Raw genomic sequence first — 21,648 nt, forward strand, 5'->3', positions numbered from 1 at the left:
ATTTCACCGCTGACCTCTTGCCCACATCCTGACTCTGGCCTGGAACATCCTCCCTCCTCATATGTGACAGACAATTACTCTCCCCCCTTTTAAAGCTTTAATGAAGGCATATCTCTTCCAAGAGGCTTTCCCCTGACTGGGCCCTCCTCTCCTCTCCTCCCACTCCCTTCTGCATCACTCGGACGTTTTCCTTTTATTAATCCCCCCCGCCCAGCCTCACAACACTTATGTACATATCTGTATTTATATTATCTTATGCCTCTGCTGTGTGACCTTGGGCAAGTCGCTTAGTTTCTCTGTGCCTCTGTTTCCTCCTCCTCATCAATCGTATTTATTGAATAAAATGGTGATTCATCTATAAAATGATGATTCAGACTCTGAGCCCTACGTGGGACAGGGACTATTAGCCAATCCGATTATCTTGTTTCTACCCCGGCATTTAGAACAGCCCCTGGCACATAGTAAACACTTAAAAATTACTACTATTATTATGATTATTGGGTCCAAGCACAACGTCTCTTTCTTAGTCCTCTGGTCTTTTCCTGGGAGAGAGTAGGACGAGGCAATCCTCCTCATTACCACCAGACGGCAAGACAGGCTAATAGCAGATTTTTCAGGCCCCGTCTCAATTCCCCTCCAGGCCCGCCCGTCATTCATTCATTCATTAAATCGTATTTATTGAGCGCTTCCTCCCTGTCTTCTGTATGACCTTTTGCAAGTCACAACTTCTCTGTGCCTTACCTCATCTGTGATTAAGACTGTGAGCCCCATGTGGGACAAAGACCCTCTCCATCCCCCCCGTCTTACCTCCTTCCCTTCCCCACAGCACCTGTATATGTGTATATATGTTTGTACATATTTATTACTCTATTTATTTTACTTGTACATATCTATTCTATTTATTTTATTTTGTTAATATGTTTGGTTTTGTTCTCTGTCTCCCCGTTCTAGACTGTGAGCCCACTGTTGGGTAGGGACTGTCTCTACATGTTGCCAACTTGTACTCCCCAAGCGCTTAGTACAGTGCTCTGCACACAGTAAGCGCTCAATAAATACGACTGATTGATTGATTATCTTGAACGTACCTCTGAACTTAGCACAGTGTCTGGGAACAAAGTAAGTTCTTAACAAATACCATAAAAAAATAAGCAGGTGGGAATTAGACACTGTCCCTGTCCCTTGGGGGCAGAGTTTAAGTAGGGAGAAGGTTATTATTATTATTATCATTACTATTATTATTTTTGTTAAGCCCTTACTATTTGTCAAGCAGTGTTCTAAAAGATGGGGTAGATAAAGTTAATCAGGTTGAAGATAGCCCCCATCCCACATGGGGCTCACAGCCTAAGTAAGCAGGCACAGGAGATTAAACCCCCATTTTACAGTTGAGGAACCCAAGGCCCAGAGAAGTGAAGTGACTTGCCCCAGATCAAACAGCAGATACGTGGCAGAGCTTCCAGGCTCTGGCTCTTATCACTAGGCCACACTGCTTCTCGAACAGAATGGAGACAGAGGTGTCAGGGGAAGAAAGTTGAAAACAAATCGCAAATACACCAAATGGGCTCAGTGTCCTTGGGTGGTGGTGCAAGGTGTGTTTTACCTTTGAGCCTTCCAGTGATGTAGAGGAAACCATCCTTGTCCAACTTGCCCAGGTCTCCGGTGTGGAGCCAGCCATCCTCATCCACCGCTTCTTTCGTCTTCTCCTCCATGTTTAAATAACCCATGAAGATGGTCCTACCCCACAAGCAGATCTCACCGATGCCATCGGCGTCTTGGTTCACCAGCTTGACTTTGCAGCCGGGGACCACCTTCCCGGAGCTGAAGGATTAAAAGGCACACCGGGGAGTACCAGGCTCGATAAGCCAAGGAAAAATCCCTCCCATCCACATCAACCTGCAACCATTCCTGGCTAGCAGAGGCCAATGTCCGAACCAAGTGGGAAAACCAATTCTTCTGAAAGGTTCCCACTTGAATACCTTGTCCAGTGGCAAGGCAAGGCAGGACAGAGTGGGGCAGAGGTGGCAGTGTGGTTAATGGAAGGAGCCAGAGCCTGGGAGGCCTGGTCCTAGTCCTGGTTATGCCACCAGCCTCTCATTCATTCAATCATTCAATCGTATTTATTGTTTCATGCGAGTAGAGACAAATTACTTGGCCTCTCTGGGCCTCACTTTCCTCATCTGTAACACGGGGATAAGATAGATAGTGAGCTAATAATAATAATGGTACTTGTTAAGCACTTACTACATGCCAAGCACTTTTCTTAGCACTGGGGACGATATTCATTCATTCAGTCAGTCAGTCGTATTTATTGGGCACTTAATAATAATAATAATAATGGCATTTATTAAGCGCTCACTATGTGCAAAGCACTGTTCTAAGCGCTGAATGTGTGTTAATGTGTGTTGAACACTGTACTAAGGGTGTGGGAGAGTACGATATAACAACAGACACATTCCCTGCCCGCAATGAGCTTACCACCTATGGGGTGGGATACAAGTTAATTAGGTTAGATACAGTCCCTGCCCCACATGGAGCTCACAGTTATAAATAGGAGGGAGTAGGAGTTAATTCCCATTTTAGAGATGAGGGAACTGAGGCAAAGAGAAATTAAGCAACTTGCCCAGTGTGGCAAGGCCAGGATTTAAACCCAGGTCCTCTGACTCCTGGACCTGTCCTCTTTCCACTAAGCCATGCTGCTCCATGTGGGAAAGGGACTGTGTCCAATCCCATCAAAACCTTGTATCTATCTCCATGTTTATCACACTAAGTTTTTTTGTTGGTGGCATTCCTTAAGTGCTTGCTATGTGCCAGACACTGTGCTGAGCTCTGGGGTAGATACAAGCTAATCAGGTTGGACACACTCCATGTCCCATATGGGGCAAAGCCAGAATTAGAACTCAGGTCTTCTGATTCCCAGGTCTGGGCTCTTTCCACTAGGCCATGTTGCTTCTCTCTGTCTTATCTGTTTGGGAATTTCGCTCTTTTAGTCTTACAATATCTCCTTTTCTGGCCTTTTCCTCATCTCTGGGCAGGGGTGGTTGGTGTGTGTGTCAGGGGCAGGGGTGGCAGTGATGGTATTTTGATGGTATTGACACCTGTCTCCGTGTTTTGTTTTGCTGTCTGTCTCCTCCTTCTAGACTGTGAGCCCATTGTTGGGTAGGGACTGTCTCTATGTGTTGATGAATTGTACTTTCCAAGCGCTTAGTACAGTGCTCTGCACACAGCAACTGCTCAATAAATACAACTGAATGAATAATAATAATAATAATGGCATTTGTTAAGCGCTTGCTATGTGCAAAGCACTGTTCTATGTGCTGGGGAGGCTACAAGGTGATCAGGTTGCCCCACGGTGGGCTAACAGTCAATCCCCATTTTACAGATGATGTAACTATGGCACAGAGAAGTTAAGTGACTTGCCCAAAGTCACACAGCTGACAATTGGAGGAGCCAATTGACTGACTCCAAAGCCCGGGCTCTTTCCACTGAGCCACTCTGCTTCTCCAGTGGAAAGAGACTGGAGAAGAGAAGAGATTGGGTTAATGACCAAGATGTTTTCCAGTGGCTCTTAGGAGTAGCAACGTAAGTTCAAGTCTTCAAAGACTGAGCCCCCTTTTTTCCTCTCCTCCTCCCCATCCGCCCCGCCCTACCTCCTTCCCCTCCCCACAGCACCTGTATATATGTTTGTACAGATTTATTACTCTATTTTACTTGTACATATTTACTATTCTATTTATTTTGTTAATGATGTGCATTTAGATTTAATTCTATTTATTCTGATGACTTGACACCTGTCCACGTGTTTTGTTTTGTTGTCTGTCTCCCCCTTCTACACTGAATGAAAAGTGTGAGTGTGTGTGTCTCTGTCTCTCCCCTCTGAGATCCAAGTTCCTCTTTAAAGACTTCCATCCCCACAGGGAATCAGGCCAGAAGGAGGCTGCTGTCTTTGGCTTGTTTGTTTATGTGGGTGGTTGTGATCTGCTACCACTCTGGGAAGGGAGAGAGTTGGGGTGGGAGGGTCTGGAGGGAAAACGGAGAAAAGGGTGGAAGGAACAGGAGGGGATATTGGCCATTCTTAGGTTGTTTGCTGCCTCCAGCTCTGTGGTAAGGCCAGGGCCACCACACCCATCCCAGGATAGACAGGAATTTGCATTTGCTGAGAGCCATCCCACGAGGGACCTGTGGGTCCACATACCCTTTTCTAGGACTTCTCCAGGACATCTGGGAGAAGCTGCCAGCCCAACGCTCTCCTCTCTCCAAAGGGTCAGACATCAGCCGAGACCCCTGGCCCTTCAGACCAGCCTCATCCTAAGGGCCTTGGCTGCCACTGAGGCCCAGTGCACCCCCTGCCCCCACTTTGATCTTGTTTCCTCTTCCCTCCCCTGGGAAAATTTGGAGGGGAAACATTCCCCCGTCTCCCCCGACCCCTGACATGGGAGCTGCTCCTGTTGCACGGGCTTGCTTGCCTGCTCCCATCTTGGCCTCAGGCCCTGAGTCTCAGGAGCCAGAAACACCGAGCTGGCCCCGGGCCACCTTCCTAGAACTGTTGGCATCCCTGCTCCAGCCTGGCTTCCCGCGCCCAGCTCAGGTATTCACATCTGCACCCTCCTTTCAGTGTCCTTCCTCAACTCCTGGGCAGAAAGCTCATTTGGTTCCCGGAGGCCCAGCCTCTTCTGGGATTTCAGAAGTGAAACCCGAGAACATGAAGCCCTGGTTCTCAGTCAAGCTCCCCACCGCCCTGCAGGGAAGGACTTAGGGCAGCTCCACACATCCCAGCGAGCAGGATTCGGTACAGCGGCCACGGTGCAGGCAGGCCGGGTGGGCAGGATAGATCACCCGCCCAAGCCCCCAGCTGCCCCCTGATCCCTTTCCTTACATTGTGGCAGGGGTCCAGACTTCTGCCCCACGCAGAGAGCTGCCCAACACCCAGGGCAATGATGGGAGTGGGGAACTAGACCATGCCAGAGACTTGGGCTCTGAGCTGCCTTTAGCCTGCCATGGGGTGGGGAGGAAGGAGGGCGGGTATGTGAAAGGAAGTGGCAGCAATGGCAGATCTCTCATGAGTCACGCCTCAGTGGAGTATTGACCACGACGGAGGAGGAAAGATTTAACGACACCCCCTTCTCCAAAAGATGGACCTGCTACCCCACTGAAGACGGTCTGGGCCCCCGTCAGGTCCCCCAAAGATGAAAAGCTGTCACAGTAAAGTGCTCTGCACACAGTAAGCACCTAATACTATAACTATTACTACTACTACAGATCAAGCACCACCTTAACTCCAAGCTCCCCCAGAATGCGTGAGCCCATACAGCTTCCCAAAGCTCTTGAAAGGGGTCCAGATGTCAAGCCACTTTAATAATAATAATTATATTTATTAAGTGCTTGCAATGTGCCAGGCACTGTACGAAGCGCCGTGGTGGATATGAGCAAATCAGGTTGGACACAGTCCCTGTCCCACATGGGGCTCACAGTCTCAATCCCCATTTTACAGATGAGGTAACTGAGGCCCAGAGAAGTGAAGTGACTTGCCCAAGGTCACACAGCAGACAAGTGGCAAAGTTAGGATTAGAACCCATGACCTTCTGACTCCCAGGCCGGTGTTCTATCCACAATGCCATGCTGCTTTGAATGAGAGCGAGACAAATGGCGGGTTCCAGGGCTTTGCGAGGCTCAGTGGAAAGAGCCTGGGCTTGGGAGTCAGAGGTTGTGGGTTCTAATCCCGGCTCCCCCACTTGTCAGCTGTGTGACTTTGGCCAAGTCACTTCATTTCTCTGTGCCTCAGTTACCTCATCTGTAAAATGGGGATTAAGACTTTGAGCCCCACATGGGACAACCTGATTACATCTACCCCAGCGCTCAGAACAGTGCTTGGCACATAGTAAGAGCTTAACAAATACCATTATTATTATTATTATTATTAACCAACTTCGTCCCCAAACCAACGGTGGAGTAGAAACCAAACCCCAAGAATGGTGGGGAGGATATGGTTGGGCCCCCCAACACCACTTTCCAAGCTTGGCCTAAAGATGTGACCAGGCTGGGCATGGGGAAGGTGGAAGAGATGGGCAAGGGGATGTGATGAAGGGGAAAGAGTGGGAGAAATTAAGTTGGGGAGGGAGGGGCATTCATCCATTCATTACAGCCTGGGCACAGATTCAAGGCCAGCGTTCCATTTTCTCCTGGATTCCTGGTACCCAGCGGGTCGGGTGAGCAGGCAAAGGGGGTCTCCTGGGGCGGGTTACCTGTACATCTTGTAGTTGTAGGGGCTGGACATGAAGTGGGGGCCGGAGGATTCGCTGAGCCCGTAGCCGGCATACAGGCGGATGTTCAGGCCGAGAAAGAAGTGCAGTGTCTCCGTGGTCATCGGGGCCGCCCCGTAGAAGTTCTTCTGGCAATTGGCAAAACCCAAGGCATTGCGGATCTTGGCCAGGACCAAATAATCCGCTAATCTCATCATGAAAGGCTTCAGGTCACTGGGAAGTAAGGAGAAAGTAATCCATCGGTGCTTTTTTTACTGAGACCTGACTGTGGATAGGACGTTGTACCAGGTACATGCATGCACACACGAAGGGATCACAGGGATATTAGCGAGAGTTTTCCCTATCAGGGGAAGCAGCGTGGCTCAGTGGAAAGAGCAGGGCTTTGGAGTCAGAGGTCAGGGGTTCAAATCCCGGCTCTGCCACTTGTCAGCTGTGTGACTTTGGGCAAGTCACTTCACTTCTCTGTGCCTCAGTTCCCTCATCTGTAAAATGGGGATTAAGACTGTGAGCCCCCCCTGGGACAACATGATCACCTTGTAACCTCCCCCAGTGCTTAGAACAGTGCTTCGCACATAGTAAGCGCTTAATAAATGCCATCATCATCATCATTATCAGATCCGATATTCTTAATCGCCCAATCTGCTTGCACTAAGCAAAGTGGATCCTCAGGATTAGTGGACTGAAACACTATAAGGAGAGGCCTAAAAGGAATCAGGCACTGGGCAATGTAGTTATTTCTTCATATTATTTCTCTATATTAATTTCTGTCTCCCCATCTAGACTTTAAGCTTATTTTGGGCAGGAACTGTGTCCGTTTATTGTTATATTGTGTCCTCCCAAGCACTTAGTACAATAGATTGTACACAGTAAGTGCTCAATAAATACAACTGAATGAATGAAAGAATGAATGAAGTAATACTATTAATAAATAGGGAAATGAATAGTTTCTTGCCCATCTCTGCACTGCCCTGGTAAAGCTAGCAAAGTTAATGTGGGAGCTCTCTGTGACTTAGCACTTTACACAAAGACAATGTGGCCTAGTAGAAAGAGCAAGGGACCCTTTATTTTATGGTACTTGTTGAGTGTTTACTATGTGCCAGGCACTGTACTAAGCACTGGGGTAGATCCAAGCTAATCAGGTTGGACAGAGTCCATTTCCCATATAGGGCTCACAGTCTTAATCCCCATTTTATAGATGAGGTAACAGGTACATAAAAGTGAAATGACTGGCCCAAGGTCACACAGCAGACCAGTGGTAGAGACAGGATTAGAACCCAGGTCCTTCTGATTTGAGTCAGGAAGCCCAAATTTTAATCCCAACTCTGCCCTGCCCTGCTGTGTGACCTTGGGCAAGTCACAACCTCTCTGGACTTCAGTTTCCTCAGCTGCAAAATGGGGATAAGGCATCTGCTCTCTCTAGCCTTTACACAGTGAGCCCGATGTGGGACAGAGACTGATCTGATTAGCTCTTATCTGCCCAAACACTAAACACAGGGCTTGACATCTAGGAAGAATTTGATAAATATGATTGTTATTTGCAGTCACTGATTCTTTTACTTCAATCCTGCCAGGTCTGTTGCAGTCCATCAGTCAGTCAACAGTATTTATTGAGTGCTTACTGTGTGCAGAGCGGTCTACTAAGCACTTGGGAGGGTACAATAAAACAGATATATTCCCTGCTCACAACAAGCTTGCAGTCTAGAGGCATAGGACCAATGGAATACTAACACAAGCCTGACTCTTCCCTCTGTGAGAATCTAATTTAGAAGGTTCAGAAGACCCTCGGGGACTTTTGGCTCAAGTGTAAGCCCACTGTCCCAGCAAGCCCAAAGAGGTTAAGCAACATCTCCAAGGTTATAATCAATAAGTGGTATTTATTGAGTGCTGTGTGCATACTGTACTATGTGCTTGGAAGCGTGACAGAGTTGGTAGACACGTTCCCTGCCCATAACTAGCTTACAGTCTAGGGATTACACTGATGAGGTTATACTGAAAAATGGGAATAGAACCCAGGAATGCTAGTGCACAAACACTTCCCCCTCCACTGTTTATTCTGATGGTAGAAGCGGGAGACGCCATGTGACCTTACTTGCTGGAGCAGCTGAGGTTTCTTTCTAAGGTCACGGACATGGCCCACAGCATCATTTTCCTCTTGATGAATCCAGACTGGGAAGACACCTCTTTGATCCGTTCCATGATTTTCTCCCACACCCTGGGCACTCCCATGTGTGAGGTGGGCTCAATTTCTCTCAGTGTATTCACCAGGCTTCCCTGAGCCACGGGAAAAAGGAAGGGAGGAGATGAAAGTGCAGACTGTCTGTCAATGACTGACAGCAGTCGACTGGGTTGCCACCATGACACTGGCAAGGCTGATTGAGAACACCAACTCACTTCACCCTCCAAGCTCCCCTCCCAGTTCCCTCAGGAAGTGGCTGACCATCTTGGGCAGACGGGGGTTGCCCTCGATCTCAATGAATCTAGACACACAGTTCAAGCTTCTTCTCCTAGATGTGCCAACTGTGCCCTTGATTTTCCTTGTGAAGGAACCCCAAGACACCCACCTCAGCTCCCGACCTTCCTTTCGCTTGTAAACTCTGGGGCAGGGGTGTGAGTGCATGCATACATATGTATATGTGAGTTACATCCTCAGAGTGGAGGTGCCTCCCAAGACCTCCTTTTCCTTTCCATTCACTCCTTTCTCTTCCTGAACTGTCCCCTCTCTGCTGGTCTCCCCCTGCTAGATATTTCCATGCCAAATCCAATACTAAAGCCAAGGCTCCACCCATCTCCCTTCTGCCTTTTACTTCCGTGGCTGCATTTTTGCTAACTCCAGGACAGGGGACCCTTCTGATCCAGGAGGAGGAAGGGAAGGAGCAGTGTTTTTTGCCATCCCCCTCAGATCAGCACCCCCTCATCACCAGATTTTACACACCCAATCGGTAGGCACAGCCAGGTGAAGCAAAGGCATCAATTTTGCTCTGCTAAACCCTCCCTCTGCCCCCTCCTCATTAGTCCTAGGACAGCTAAGAAGCTCCGGGGGTCAAATCAGACCTGACAGTCCTAGGCTGACAGAAAATTAGTTTTCCAGGAATCTCCCTGCCCCGACCTCTCCACCCTGGATGCTGACATCTCAGCAGGGAAAGGTCAGAGTCATCCCACCCCCACCACCACGCCCGCCACCCAGGCAGACCTTCAGCGCGTCAGGCTCGGCAAAGCAGATTTGCGCTCCCCACTGGATGCCCGTCCACAGGTCATAGATCTGGGCTGCTATGTGGCTGAGGGGCAGGTAACTGACCACGACCTCCTGCTGAACCTCGGCGGGCTGGATGTCCCCGGCGCGGCTGCCAAATTTTGCGGTCCAAGTAATCTGGGAGAGGAAAGGGGAGAGTGGCCAACATTCCTTGGGAGCCATCCTTGTAAAGGCTGATCGATGCTTGTCTCGCAAACCCTTCCCAGGAACCGGAGTCCTGGAGTCCTCCCCATATTCCTGCCTCAGCTTTGATAAAGATACATTTATTTTCCAAGCAGAAACATCTTTTGCAGTTGTCTAGGTAGATTGGCCCCCAGAGCCTACTACACCTCCTCATCTCCTCAACGTCATCATCATCAACATTAGCTGAGCACCTACTTTGGGGGAGACTGGCCCTGTAGTTGGTCCAATGGAAAGACCAAGGCTCTGGGAATCAGTAGCCTCGACATGAGAAGCAGTGTTGCCTGGGAATCAGAAGAACCTGGGTTCTAATCCTGACTCCGTCCCATGTCGGCTGTGTCACCTTGGGCAAATCACTTCACTTCTCGGTGCCTCAGTGACCTCATCTGCAAAATGAGGATTCAGACTGTGAGCCTGATGTGGATTATGGACCATGTCCAACCTGACTAGCTTGTATCGACCCCAGGACTTAAAACAGTGCCTGGCACACAGTAAGCACCTAACAAATACCATTAAAAAAAAAAGAGGTTGACTTCCTGTTCCACAGATAAGGGGAATAAGGTCCACTGGGGCTATTCCATCACGGACGAAGCTTTCTGACTGAAGAACCACCTACGGTATCCTGTGGGATGGGTGGACCCGATAGAAATGCTGAAAAACAGCTCACCAATTAGGGCAGTAAAGACCATGGAAGCAACCAAGGGCAACCGCCTGCTGGAATGTGGCATGGTTGCCATGTCATCCATTCGATCGTATTTATTGAGTGCTTGCTGTGTGCAGAGCACTGTACTAAGCACTTGGGAAAGCACAATACAACAATAAGCAGGCATAGTCCCTGCCCACAACAAGCTTACAGTCCAGAAGTAGTCTAGTTGGAGATAGTGCTGCGACTTCCCTTGCTGGCCTACTCATTCACTGCCCTCCATGCCCTAGCTGGAATGCGACTGGTAGGGACTCCAGGGCCTGAGTTACATGGGGCAACCCAGCAACTTAATCAATTCATCTGCAGAGGTACGGGGCCCACCCAACATTCTCAATGGGAGACCCTACCCATCTGCTTCAGCAGAGCACCGTGAGATGCTTGTGCTAAACGGAACATCATCTTTTTAAGGATTCCTAAGCCCTTCACAACTTATTTCTCAGGCCTCTCGATCATCCTCCCAACACTCCCTATTTTCCAGACATGGAACTGGAGGCCCAGAGAGGTGAGGGACCTCTCTCATAGTCACCCTCGAGGAAGGGGAAGAGCCGGAAGAGGAGCCAAGCCTTCCAAGAGTCCCTAATCCATGCTCCTTCTTGGAGATCCCTTTAGAACCCAGAGGCGCCCAGGAGCCAGCCAGACACCTACATTGTCCTGGCTCAGCATCACGCCTTTGGGACTGCCAGTGGTACCCGATGTGTAGATGAGCACACAGCACTGATTGGGCTTTTGGGAGTCGATGATGTCATCCAGGGTAGAATCTGGGATCTCGGTCCCCAGCTCCATGAATTCGTCCATCTAACGGGGAAAACAGAAATCAGGTGAAAGGGGTGACTAGTGGAAAGAGCAAAGCAAGCAAAATGTGGGGCTGATCCAGAAGGAAAAAAATCCAGAAAGGCAGACGTGTCATGTTACGGGCCCAGGATTTATGACAAAAGGTCACTTGACATCTTCCCTTGGATAAGTCCTCATTTAATTCAGATGAATGGGAAAAAAAATACTCTGTGCTGAATCCAGACAGGCATGTATTGTTAGAACAATATCCCCACACTCTGTCAGTCATGTCCTTGCCAAGATGTGTAGTGAAAACATGTGTTCTGGCAGAATCGAGTGCAGCTTGTCGATTTCCAACACACGTGGGCCTCCCCTGTCCCAACCCTCCGTGATCATTGGCCTCTTCTGTGCCCTGGTCTCACTCTGAGAAACCAGGGGGATCTAAAAGTCCAAACTAGCCTACTATGCAAAAGCCAGCCTATAAACTAAACCATCCAATTAATTAGTTCATTAATTAATTAAATCTCTCAGGGGTCAGCAACACTAGAAGTGCCATGGAGATCCAGTCCTGACTGCATCTGGCTCCCACTGGGAGTGACTCATAAGCACATTGACATCACTGTTGTCCCCAAAGAGTGGCAGCTGGTTTCTCTCCTTTCCCCTACCCGCCTCAACACTGGAAAGGCTCTCCATGACACTCCCTTCGTAATTTCCCCCCAGGATGAGGGATAAAAAGTCAATCCAAAGCTCATCCCGTCCACATTCCCTTAGAGCTCAGAAGGGACGCCGAGGCCGGCTCACTCAAGTGATTTAACTCAAGTGTGTCACGCCTGTGGCAAGGCAACGGCCAGGCTCCTGCGCATCTCCTGGGGGAGGCAGGGCCATCCAATCTGGGATTATCAGATCAATTTCCTTGCAGGAACAGTTGAGAAGCTCCTGGGAAAAGACAGTCTGCCTGGCTCTCCTCAACAGCCCTGCTCCCTCCCCTTCTGCAATCGGAGAGGTCGGTTCATACAGGCTGAAGATGTTGTTGCTCTGGGCAGCCAAATATTGACAGCGAGTGGCCAAGCAGTGAGGATTTCCAGTCTCCTGGAGCCAAAGCTGTTGACCTCCGGGTCAGACTCACATACCGTGTACACATTTGGAATTTTCTCTGGCATTGACTCCCTGTACATCACAACCGCCTTCAAGTGTGGTAAGTTTTTCCAGATCTGTGGGGTTAAAAAAGAAAATGCCACCTGATAAACTTTTAAAACTAAAGTATTTTGTTCCATTAATGCTTTACCCATTATTATACAGTTTGTCATTCACCCTTGAACATCACTACTTCCCTGGAGTGAGTCTTGGTCAAAATGGGTTAGGTCAGTTAATACTACTGACATACTGAATCATATCTAACTTGACAGAGAGGGCCCTGAGCTTCAGAGTGAAGAAGGGAAGAGCTGAACATTTGGGAGATTATTATAGCAATTTATCAATAGTATTTATTGAGCAACAACTCTGTGCCTAGCACTGTACTCAGCAATTTGGGGAAGACAATAAGAATAATACAGACACTCCCTGCCCTCAAAAATTTTACAGTCTAACAGGGGAGATGGACACTAAAGTTAAGAGGTAGGCATAGGGAGGACTGGCTTCATTGATTTTAATGTCTACTTCTGATCTTCGATTGTGGGGTGAGGGGAGAGGAATTGCGAGATGGGCTGTGATTGCCTTTCAGTTTGGGTTATATACTTTAAATGACCTTTCAACCCTACGTTAGACTGTAAGCTCTGCAGTTAGAATGTAAACTGTTTGAGAACAGAGATGGAGTCTTTCTCCTCTACTATACACTCCCAGGCGCTTTAGTGCATACGGCACTCTAGGAAACTATGATAATAATTAGAATCAGGACATTTGTTAAGTGCTTACTATGTGTCAAGGACTGTTCTAAGTAATGGGGTAGATACAAATTAATCAGGTTGGACACAGTCCCTTTGAGTAGGAGGGAGAACAGGTATTTAATACCCATTTTACAGACGAGGAAACTGAGGTACAGAGAACTTAAGTGACTTGCCCAAGATCAAACAGTGGAAAGGTGGCAAAGCCAGGATTAGAACCCAGGTCCTCTGATTCCCTTGGTCTTTCCCCTAAGCCACTCTGCTCCTCTCTTTTCAAACAGGTTCTGCCCCTTCTATCTTGGAATCATATCTAACTAGACAGAAACGGGCTTGAGCTTCAGAACGAAGGGAAGAGAGAGCTCGAAGACTCAATTTCGTGAGTGGAACTTGAGATAGAAAAGGAATAGATTGCAGCCTGCGTGAATGTCAATTCCCTCAACACTTGGATGTTAATACTTTGAATCACTGTGAGAGACCGCCCCTCGGCCATGGCCCAAACAAAGAAAATCCTAAAACCACAGGACTAAGCATTTGATACAGGGGTTCGGATTCTGAAATACAAGTAATTTTCTCTTCTGGTCCAGAGGGTTGTAAATGAGAAGTTTCGTGTTTGGTCCCCCAGAATCTTGTGACACCACTAGGTGGGACTTTCTTCTCCAGAATTCCTCTCCAGGAGCAGGGACCCGAGATGTGAGATCTGGACCCACAGAAGCAGAGGTGGGATCCCAGGCCACGGGTCTGCCCTCAGTCCCACCTCATACCTTCATTATCTTCTCCAGCTGCTTCTGCGTGTCCACCAGAATGACATTGGCTCGACAGTCCTGAGCGATGTACTGACAGGCCTCTGGAGAGCTGGTGGTGTAGATCCCTGTGACAATCCCACTGCGACGATACAAAGAAACAGATTTTGTGATGCGGAACACCGGTCTTGGTAGGCAGAGTTGGCCCTCCTGCATCCCCCCCTCGCATATTGCCCCCTCGCGCGTCGCCCCCTGACCCTCCCGCTTACTCTCCCCAAGGCAAAGGAGTCACAGTCTGGTTGAAAACTTGGAGGCAGAAACAACCACCCTTCCCAAAGTCCCAGAACACAGGCCCGTTTGGAGGTTTGGGAGGCTGACAACCACCCAGTATTTTCCTTCTCTCTCATCAAAAGGCTGTTTATTAAATATAACGTATGAGTCTTACAATCAGCTCTTACTTTCTTTACCCCTTGGTCCGCCCTACCTGCCTCCTTGATGAGAGCAGGGTGGAGTTGACAGAAGAGTCCCAAGAGTCTGGACCCCTTCCAACTGGGCCCAACATCTCTTTGATGAGCAGTACTGGTAGTATGTACTGGGCAGTCACTTGGTATGATGCACTATACTAAGCGTTTGGGAAGTACAGGATAAAGAAGTGACACATTCCCTGCCCACAAGAAGTTTCCACTCTAATAAAAGAAGACAAACGAACAAAAATTTTTGGCTGAGACTCCTCAGCTAACTGGATGGGATTCTCTGCCTTTGGAAATCCCCAAAATAGTGAGCCCCATGGAGCCACTCCATCCAACCAAGCGGCAGCCAAGAGATGGAAATCTTTGCAAGTGTAAGGGGAAGGACTGTGGGCGGCCTTGTGGCAGGTTACCGTACACCCTGGGGCTGGAAGCGGGACCTGGGCTCGGGCTTGGCCTGTGGAAAGGTCACAGACTATGGATTAGGGCCCGTTACTGTGTTTCCTTTACTCTCGGTCCCCTCCCAGGCCCTGAAGTCTCCCTGGGCTCCCTTCCCACCTCTCTCCCTGCCTTCCTGATGGAAACAAAGAGATAAAGGAAGCCCTACAGAGCCGATTCCTCTGGACTCGGCAGTAATGCTCCTCCACCAAGCCATCAAACCAGTTCTAACATCCAAGTCTTATAAATAATGTAATGATCCCCAGGTTGTTCATATCTGACACCCAAACGCACTTGGAAAGGGGCCAGGCCCTGGTTGAAGAAGCCCAGGATGTTAACCCCTAGCACTAATAGTGATAATAACAACCGTGGTATTTGAAAAAGTGCAGCGTGGCTCAGTGGAAAGAGCACGGGCTTGGGAGTCTGAGGTCATGGGTTCTAATCCCGGCTCTGCTACATGTCTGTTGTGTGACCTTGGGCAAGTCACTTAACTTCTCTGAGCCTCAGTTACCTCATCTGTAAAATGGGGATTAAAACTGTGAGCCCCACCTGGGACAACCTGATCACCTTCTATCCCCCCCAGTGCTTAGAACAGTGCTTTGCACATAGTAAGCGCTTAACAAATGCCATCATCATTATTATTATTACTCTGTACCAAGCCTTGTGCTGAGCGCTGGGGTAGATACATTACAATCAGACCCCTTGACCTGCTCTTGGTTCCAGCTCAAGGCTCAGTGGCCTGTTACCACATAGATGCTGACGGGAAGGGGCTGTCAACCATTAGAGAATCAATTTTATTTAGTGAGTGCTTATTGTGTGCAGAGCACTGTACTAAGCACTGGGGAAAGTGCAATATAACAGACGTAGAAGAAATGTTCCTGTCCCACAAAGGAGCTCACAGTCTAGAGGGGGAGATAGACATTAATAGAAATAAATTACAGATATGGACGTTAAGTGCTGTTGGGCTGATGGTGGGCTGAAGGTTTGATGAATAAAGGTGCAGGGGAAATGAGGGCTTAGTCAGGAAAGGTCTCTTGGAGGAGTCGATTTTAATGAAGCTTTGAGGGAGGGGAGTCTCTTGGAGGAGTCGTTGATTTTAATGAGGCTTTGAGGGAGGGAAGAGTGGTGGTCAGAAGATATTAAGGGGGAGGGAAGTCCAAGACAGAGTCAGGACGTGAAGGAGGTGTCGGTGGGTAGGGCTTTTCCAGTCTCCAGCTCCCTGCCTTTGGACTGGAAGTCCCGTTCCCAGAACAGGATCCTTCCCTGCTGGAACCTCGGCAGAGTGCCATCTGCTAGAGTAGATTAGAAGAAGAAGCATCATGGCTCAGTGGAAAGAGCATGGGCTTTGGAGTCAGAGGTCTTGGGTTTGAATCCCGGCTCTGCCACCTGTCTGCTGTGTGACTATGGGCAAATCACTTAACTTCTCGGAGCCTCAGTGACTTCGTCTGTAAAATGGGGATTAAGACTGTGAACCTCACGTGGGACAACCTGATCACCTTGTATCCCCCGCCCAGCACTTAGAACAGTGCTTTGCACGTAGTAAGCACTTAACAAATGCCATTATTATTATTAGGAAAATGCTATTATTATTATTATTATTATTAGGAACTCTTTGAGGGCATGGAATGACTTCAACTTCTCGTGCCCGCCCTCAGGTCCCTAGCGGAGTGCTCTGCACAAAGTAGGCACTCAGTAAGTGCTGTGATTGTAATGGGGGTGGGGAGGGAAGGTGTGCCTCAGACCTGCCTTACCACGCCTTAAAGACAGAACCTCAGCTCTGCAGGGGGGAGGAGGACCAGACAGCTCTACTTTCTCTCTACTCTTTAAAAGGGGAGGTTTGAGTGCATCCCAACGAGCGGGACACTTACCCAGCGAACACGGTGCCCACTGCTGAGATGAACCACTCCGGGGAGTTGAAGCCGAGGATGGCGACGCTGTGGATTCGCTCCAGCCCGAGCTCCAGAGGGCAGAGGTGAAAGGTCACGCATTCAGGGATGGAAAGCTACTGCCTCCAGCCCAAGCCACCTACCACCCCATGCCCGCCAGAAACCCATTCCCTTCAAATGCCTAATCAAAGGCCAGCAGCCACCTGACATGTGCCCTCTCCCTCCCCCCAAACAGCAACAGCCTCTAGGTGCACAGGGCTCCAGCTGTTTCAGCTGCAGCCAAGATTTTTTTTTTCCTGTGGCTCCTTCAGCAAACAAATCCAATTTGCATCCTTTCAGCTGACTAGTAGATGGCCATGCCACAGCTCTGGGATCCTGCAGACTGCCAATTAAGCAATCGATAGATATTTATTGAGTCTTTATTATGTGCAGAGCACTGTACTAAGCACTTGGGAGAGTACAAAACAACAGCATTAGCAGAAACATCCCCTGCCAATAATGAGCTTACAGTCCAGAGGGGGAGATGGACATTAATAGGAATAAATAGGTAATCGATAATATATAATTTAAAGATTTGTGCACAAGTGCTGTGGGGCTGGGTTGGATGTCAAAAAGTTCCAGATTGAAGTGCATAGATCACGCAGAAGAAATGCGAGCTGGGAAAAAGAGGGCTTAATAAGGGTAGATCCTTTAACTCACTGGGGAGAGAGGAGCAAGAACAAAGAAACTGGCTCGTCCTCTAGAACCGTCCCTCCGCAAGTGCTTCTTGGCTATTCTCACCGTCCGCACCTGCTTCTCCGGTTCTGCTTCAGAGCCAAGGATGCAGCCCAGACCTGATCCCTCATTTCAGAATTTGGAGGAGTCATGGACTCAAAGTCTCTTCATATCGGAAGAACCTTTGTTTTTTTCCTAAATGGTATTTGTTAAGTGCTAGGCACTGGGTTAAATACAAGATAATCAGGTTGGATATGGGGCTCACAATCTTAATCCCAGTTCTACACGAGGTGACTGAAGCCCAGAGAAGTTAAGTGGCTCGCCCAAGATCATGCAGCAGACAAGTGGCAGAGCTGGAATTAGAACCCAGTTTCTTCTGACTCCCTAGCCTGGGCTCTATCCACTAGGCCACACTGCTACTCTACCCTTGAGAGATCATCTAGTCCATCTCCCTACCTCTAACCAGGATGGCACCTAATCCATCCTACATCTCTGAGATTCTCATATGGGTTTAAGGACCCCGGTGCCTGTTTTGAGGAACACACCTCTTTAATGGGATGGGAGTCCCATCAGGTCCCAGGGCCATCAAAGCTCTTTTCCTGAGGGCCACACAAAGAGTCAGCTGGGGTCGATCCAGCGCTTCCTAAGATCCCAGAGAAGGAAATCGGAGCACCTTGGGAAAGTCGGCCTGACCCACAGGAAGAGAAATGGTGCTGGGCCGGCCATCTCCCTGCCGAGGTCTCTAATCCCGGGCCTCAGGAAGGGACCTCGGTCTCGATTTGAGGGAGGGGACTGAGCGCCGCACCCAGGCTCAGTGAGGGCCCACTCTCCTTAGAGGCTTTCGAGTTCCAGGCCAGGGACCGCTTCACCTTCTCACTCACCTGCAAGAAGCTCTTGGCGGCTTTCCGGGAGAGCAGGTAGTACTGGGAATAGGTGACTTTTTCCCACATGCCATTGCGCTTGCTGCCCAGGGCATTCAGAGAGCTGTACTTCTCCACCGCCTCTTTGAACATCTGGTGGACGGTGATGGGGGTGTGGGAGCAGGTGTGGTCCATCCGCAGCTTGACCAGCCCATCTGCAGAAGTCGTCCACAAAGACTCTGAAAGTCGAGGGTCAGGTCCCATTAGCCATGGAAACATCCCTACTCTCTCCTTGCCATTTACTCAAAGAAACTCTCTTCATTGCCCCCGCCACCTGCCCCCTCCCCCCCAACCCCAAACCCAGTAGCTCAGCCTGGCCCTCAACATCCTGGAATCTTGGAGGAGAAGGAGTCTCAAGAGGTCACTGCACCCAGTCCCCTGTCTCCATCAGAGTCCGTGCCTCAACCATGGAGGGCAAAATGGACTGCTTCTCATCAGGTTATGGGTCTTCCGTCCTCCTTACCAATTTTTTATTTTGAGTGTGAGGGAAAAAAGGGGACAGTGATTTTAGGAGTGCGGTGGGGCTTCGGAAGGGCAGGTTTCAAAGCTGCCATTTTGGATCTCTTCAGCCCTAATAAAAAACACTCGGGTCTTATCAGAGGTCTGGGCTGAGCAAGGCTGGGAGTTCAGTTTTAACAGCTGAGAGGGCCGTAGCCTTCACTGCCTCCACAAGATGGGAACCTGTGCTGGCTACCAATTTCTCCAACCCCACTAGTTATCCAGTTTCAAGGGAGAAACATTCCTCAAAGTCAGATCCTTGATTCAGGAGGAGGAGGCCAGGACCTCAAAGGGGTTAGCTATCTGGAGGGGGATCCTGTCTCGTAAAAATGCCTGGGCCCCAGGTCGGGGTGAACCGGAGCAGAAAGTTCAAAAAATTCCAACCTAGAACACCAGTGACCTCCACCAGCCTGGAGACAAGTGGGCTTTCTTTGGGGTGGAGGTGGCCATGGTGGCCAAAGCACAGGCATTTAGGAGGTGGAGGGGTGACCAGCCAGACCTAAAGAAGATGCCAGAAGATGCCTAGTGCCTCAGGGTTGTGGGTGACCAAAGAAACAGCAGACAGCACAGACTGCGGGTGTCTTCCCCCCCAGAACACCTATTCCAAGACTTTTTCTTGTATCTGAGCCTCATTAGACAAATGACCATTCAGGAAACAGTTCCCATACTGAACAATCCTCACTACAAACCGGTCCTTCCTTCTAACATACATCCCACCTGCTGCAAATTCTTCTATTTCTTAGCAGAACTCAGAGAACAAGAATTTACTCTCCTCTGGGGAGTAGTTTTTCCTTGATACAGAGGCAGTGACTTCGTTTCCTTCACAAGCAATACAATTCCCTACAAAGCTTCATCAGAATGTAAGCCCCTTGTTGGGAGGGAGTGTTTCTTGTGTTTCTGTTGTGCTTGCTCAAGTGGTTTGTAGACCATTGCCCACAGTAGACACTCATGTGTAGCTGATACAGCACAGGCCCAAGAGGCAGAAGGTCATGGGTTCTAATCTTGACTCCACCATTTGTTGGCTGGGTGACTTTGGGCAAGTCACTTCACTTATCTGGGCCTCAATTACCTCATCTGTAAAATAGGGATTGAGATTGTGAGCCCCACGTGGGACAGAGACTGTGTCCAACCAATTTGCTTGTACCCACCCCCAGCGATTAGCACAGTGCCTGGCACATAGTAAGCACTTAACAATACCACAGTTATTATTAAAAATAATAATATTAATAATATTATTATTAACAACGATAAATGCCATTACCTCTATTATAGGATACAGTGGAAGAAAGAGCCTCCCTCCATCTATCTTTATCTTCAGAAAGTCCAAGGCAAAACCCCCTGCATCAATCACACTGAAAGAGGGTGTGGCAAGAGGGTGTGAGAAGCAGTGTGGCCTAGGAGTCAGAGGACCTGGGTTCTCATCCCAGCTCTTCCACTTGTCTGCTGTGTGCTTTTGAGCAAGTCACTTAACTTCTCTGGGCCTCACTTACCTCATCTGGAAAATGGGGGTTAAGACTGTGAGCCCCATGTGGGACAGCTTGTATCTACCCCAGCTCTTAGAATACTGCCTGATACCATAAGCACTTAAATTCCATTTAAAAAAAATTAAATCAGGGAGGGCCTGAGCATGACCAAAGGCCTTCTAAGCTACCTGCTCTTGAACTCACTTCCCCCATTGCCAAATCTCAAGTCCCCAGATCATTCATTCAATCATATTTATTGAGCGCTTAGTGTGTGTGCAGAGCACTGTACTAAGGGCTTGAGAGAGCTCAATACAAGAATAAACAGACACACATTCCCTGCCCACTTTGAGTGTATGGTAGAGGAATCTCTTCTCTTAGGTGCTCCAGATTGGTAGCAGAGTCTACTGCTAACTACAGTCTCACAATCACTTGCCTTCTTTCTGCTACAGAGTGGGCACTGATGCTCTAAATTCACCTTTCTCTCTCCCCCAGCCCCTAAATTTCATGCCCAACTGGCTAGGCAGGTTCATGCTGCCAACTTTCCAAGGGAAAGCCAACTGTTTGGATTCTCCATTTCAGCTGTTGGAAGGAGAGTTAATAATAATAATAATGGTATTGTTAAGCTCTTACTATGTGCCAAGCACTGTTCTAAGTAGTGCTTCAGTAGATGTCAATTTGGACACAGTCCCTGTCCAATATGGGGCTCACTATCTTAATCCCCATTTTACAGATGAGGTAACTGAGGCCCTGAGAAGTGAAGTGACTTGCCCAAGATCACATTGCAGGTAAGTGGCAGGGCTGGGATTAGAACCCAGGTCTTTCAGACTTTCAGGCCTGTGCTCTTGTCCACTAAGCCATGCTGAGTGGCTATAAGTGGAGTATGGGATGAGTGCTCCTCTGAAGCCTGGTACCCCAGGATCTCCTGCCCTTAACTCTGACCCTTCTTCTTCACCTGATAGAAAATCTGCTCCTCCCCACCACCTGCTCATTCTTTCAGAAAATCCCCAATTCTCTGGGCTGCAGGCAGAAACTCCAACCCAATCCTCATTGTTAAACACCCCCTAATGTCAGGCAAGCCAATTCCTCTTTCCAGTGACTGAGTCCCTCTCAGAGCCTGCTTTTCCCGGGGTCTCCTGTGTCTGACAGTGGCCCCCACCAATCCCCTGGCTCCCAGCTAATAGGTGAGTTTCCCAGGGAAGGTCCCTAGCCCCCTCACTGTCAGACCTATGCTCTCTGTCTCCTTGGCCCATTCTTGGGACACCAAGGAAGTTCTCACCCAGGCGCAGCGAGAATCAGTCTGTGAACAGGTTTGCTCAAGCACGACGTTCTCAGGGTGGAAGTCCTTGTCCTGCACGGCTGAAAGACTTCTGAACAGCCTTTCAAGTTGGCAGAGCATGAATCAGCGGGAGGAAGGGAGGGGTTGTCCTTCTCCCCATACGTAAACTAGGGACTTGGGAGCTTTGTCACTGTCACTTACTGTCCCT

At 48.9% G+C, this 21,648-nt stretch overlaps 1 protein-coding gene across 2 annotated transcripts in view; it reads right to left on the reverse strand.

Moving 5' to 3' along the window:
- The window catches only part of ACSBG1 (acyl-CoA synthetase bubblegum family member 1), a 68,336-nt gene that overhangs the window by 6,572 nt on the left and 40,116 nt on the right, over positions 1-21,648 (reverse strand). For both annotated transcript variants that reach the window (XM_038767173.1, XM_038767172.1), the window contains 9 exons: positions 18,165-18,382; positions 16,552-16,640; positions 13,800-13,920; positions 12,289-12,369; positions 11,033-11,182; positions 9,445-9,621; positions 8,344-8,525; positions 6,237-6,467; positions 1,598-1,815 (listed from right to left, as the gene is read on the reverse strand). In XM_038767173.1, coding sequence (XP_038623101.1) covers positions 1,598-1,815; positions 6,237-6,467; positions 8,344-8,525; positions 9,445-9,621; positions 11,033-11,182; positions 12,289-12,369; positions 13,800-13,920; positions 16,552-16,640; positions 18,165-18,382 — 1,467 coding nt within the window. The remainder of the gene's footprint in view (positions 1-1,597; positions 1,816-6,236; positions 6,468-8,343; positions 8,526-9,444; positions 9,622-11,032; positions 11,183-12,288; positions 12,370-13,799; positions 13,921-16,551; positions 16,641-18,164; positions 18,383-21,648) is intronic.

This window comes from Tachyglossus aculeatus, chromosome 26 (assembly GCF_015852505.1).
Source record: "Tachyglossus aculeatus isolate mTacAcu1 chromosome 26, mTacAcu1.pri, whole genome shotgun sequence".
NCBI classification, from domain to species: Eukaryota; Metazoa; Chordata; class Mammalia; order Monotremata; family Tachyglossidae; genus Tachyglossus; species Tachyglossus aculeatus.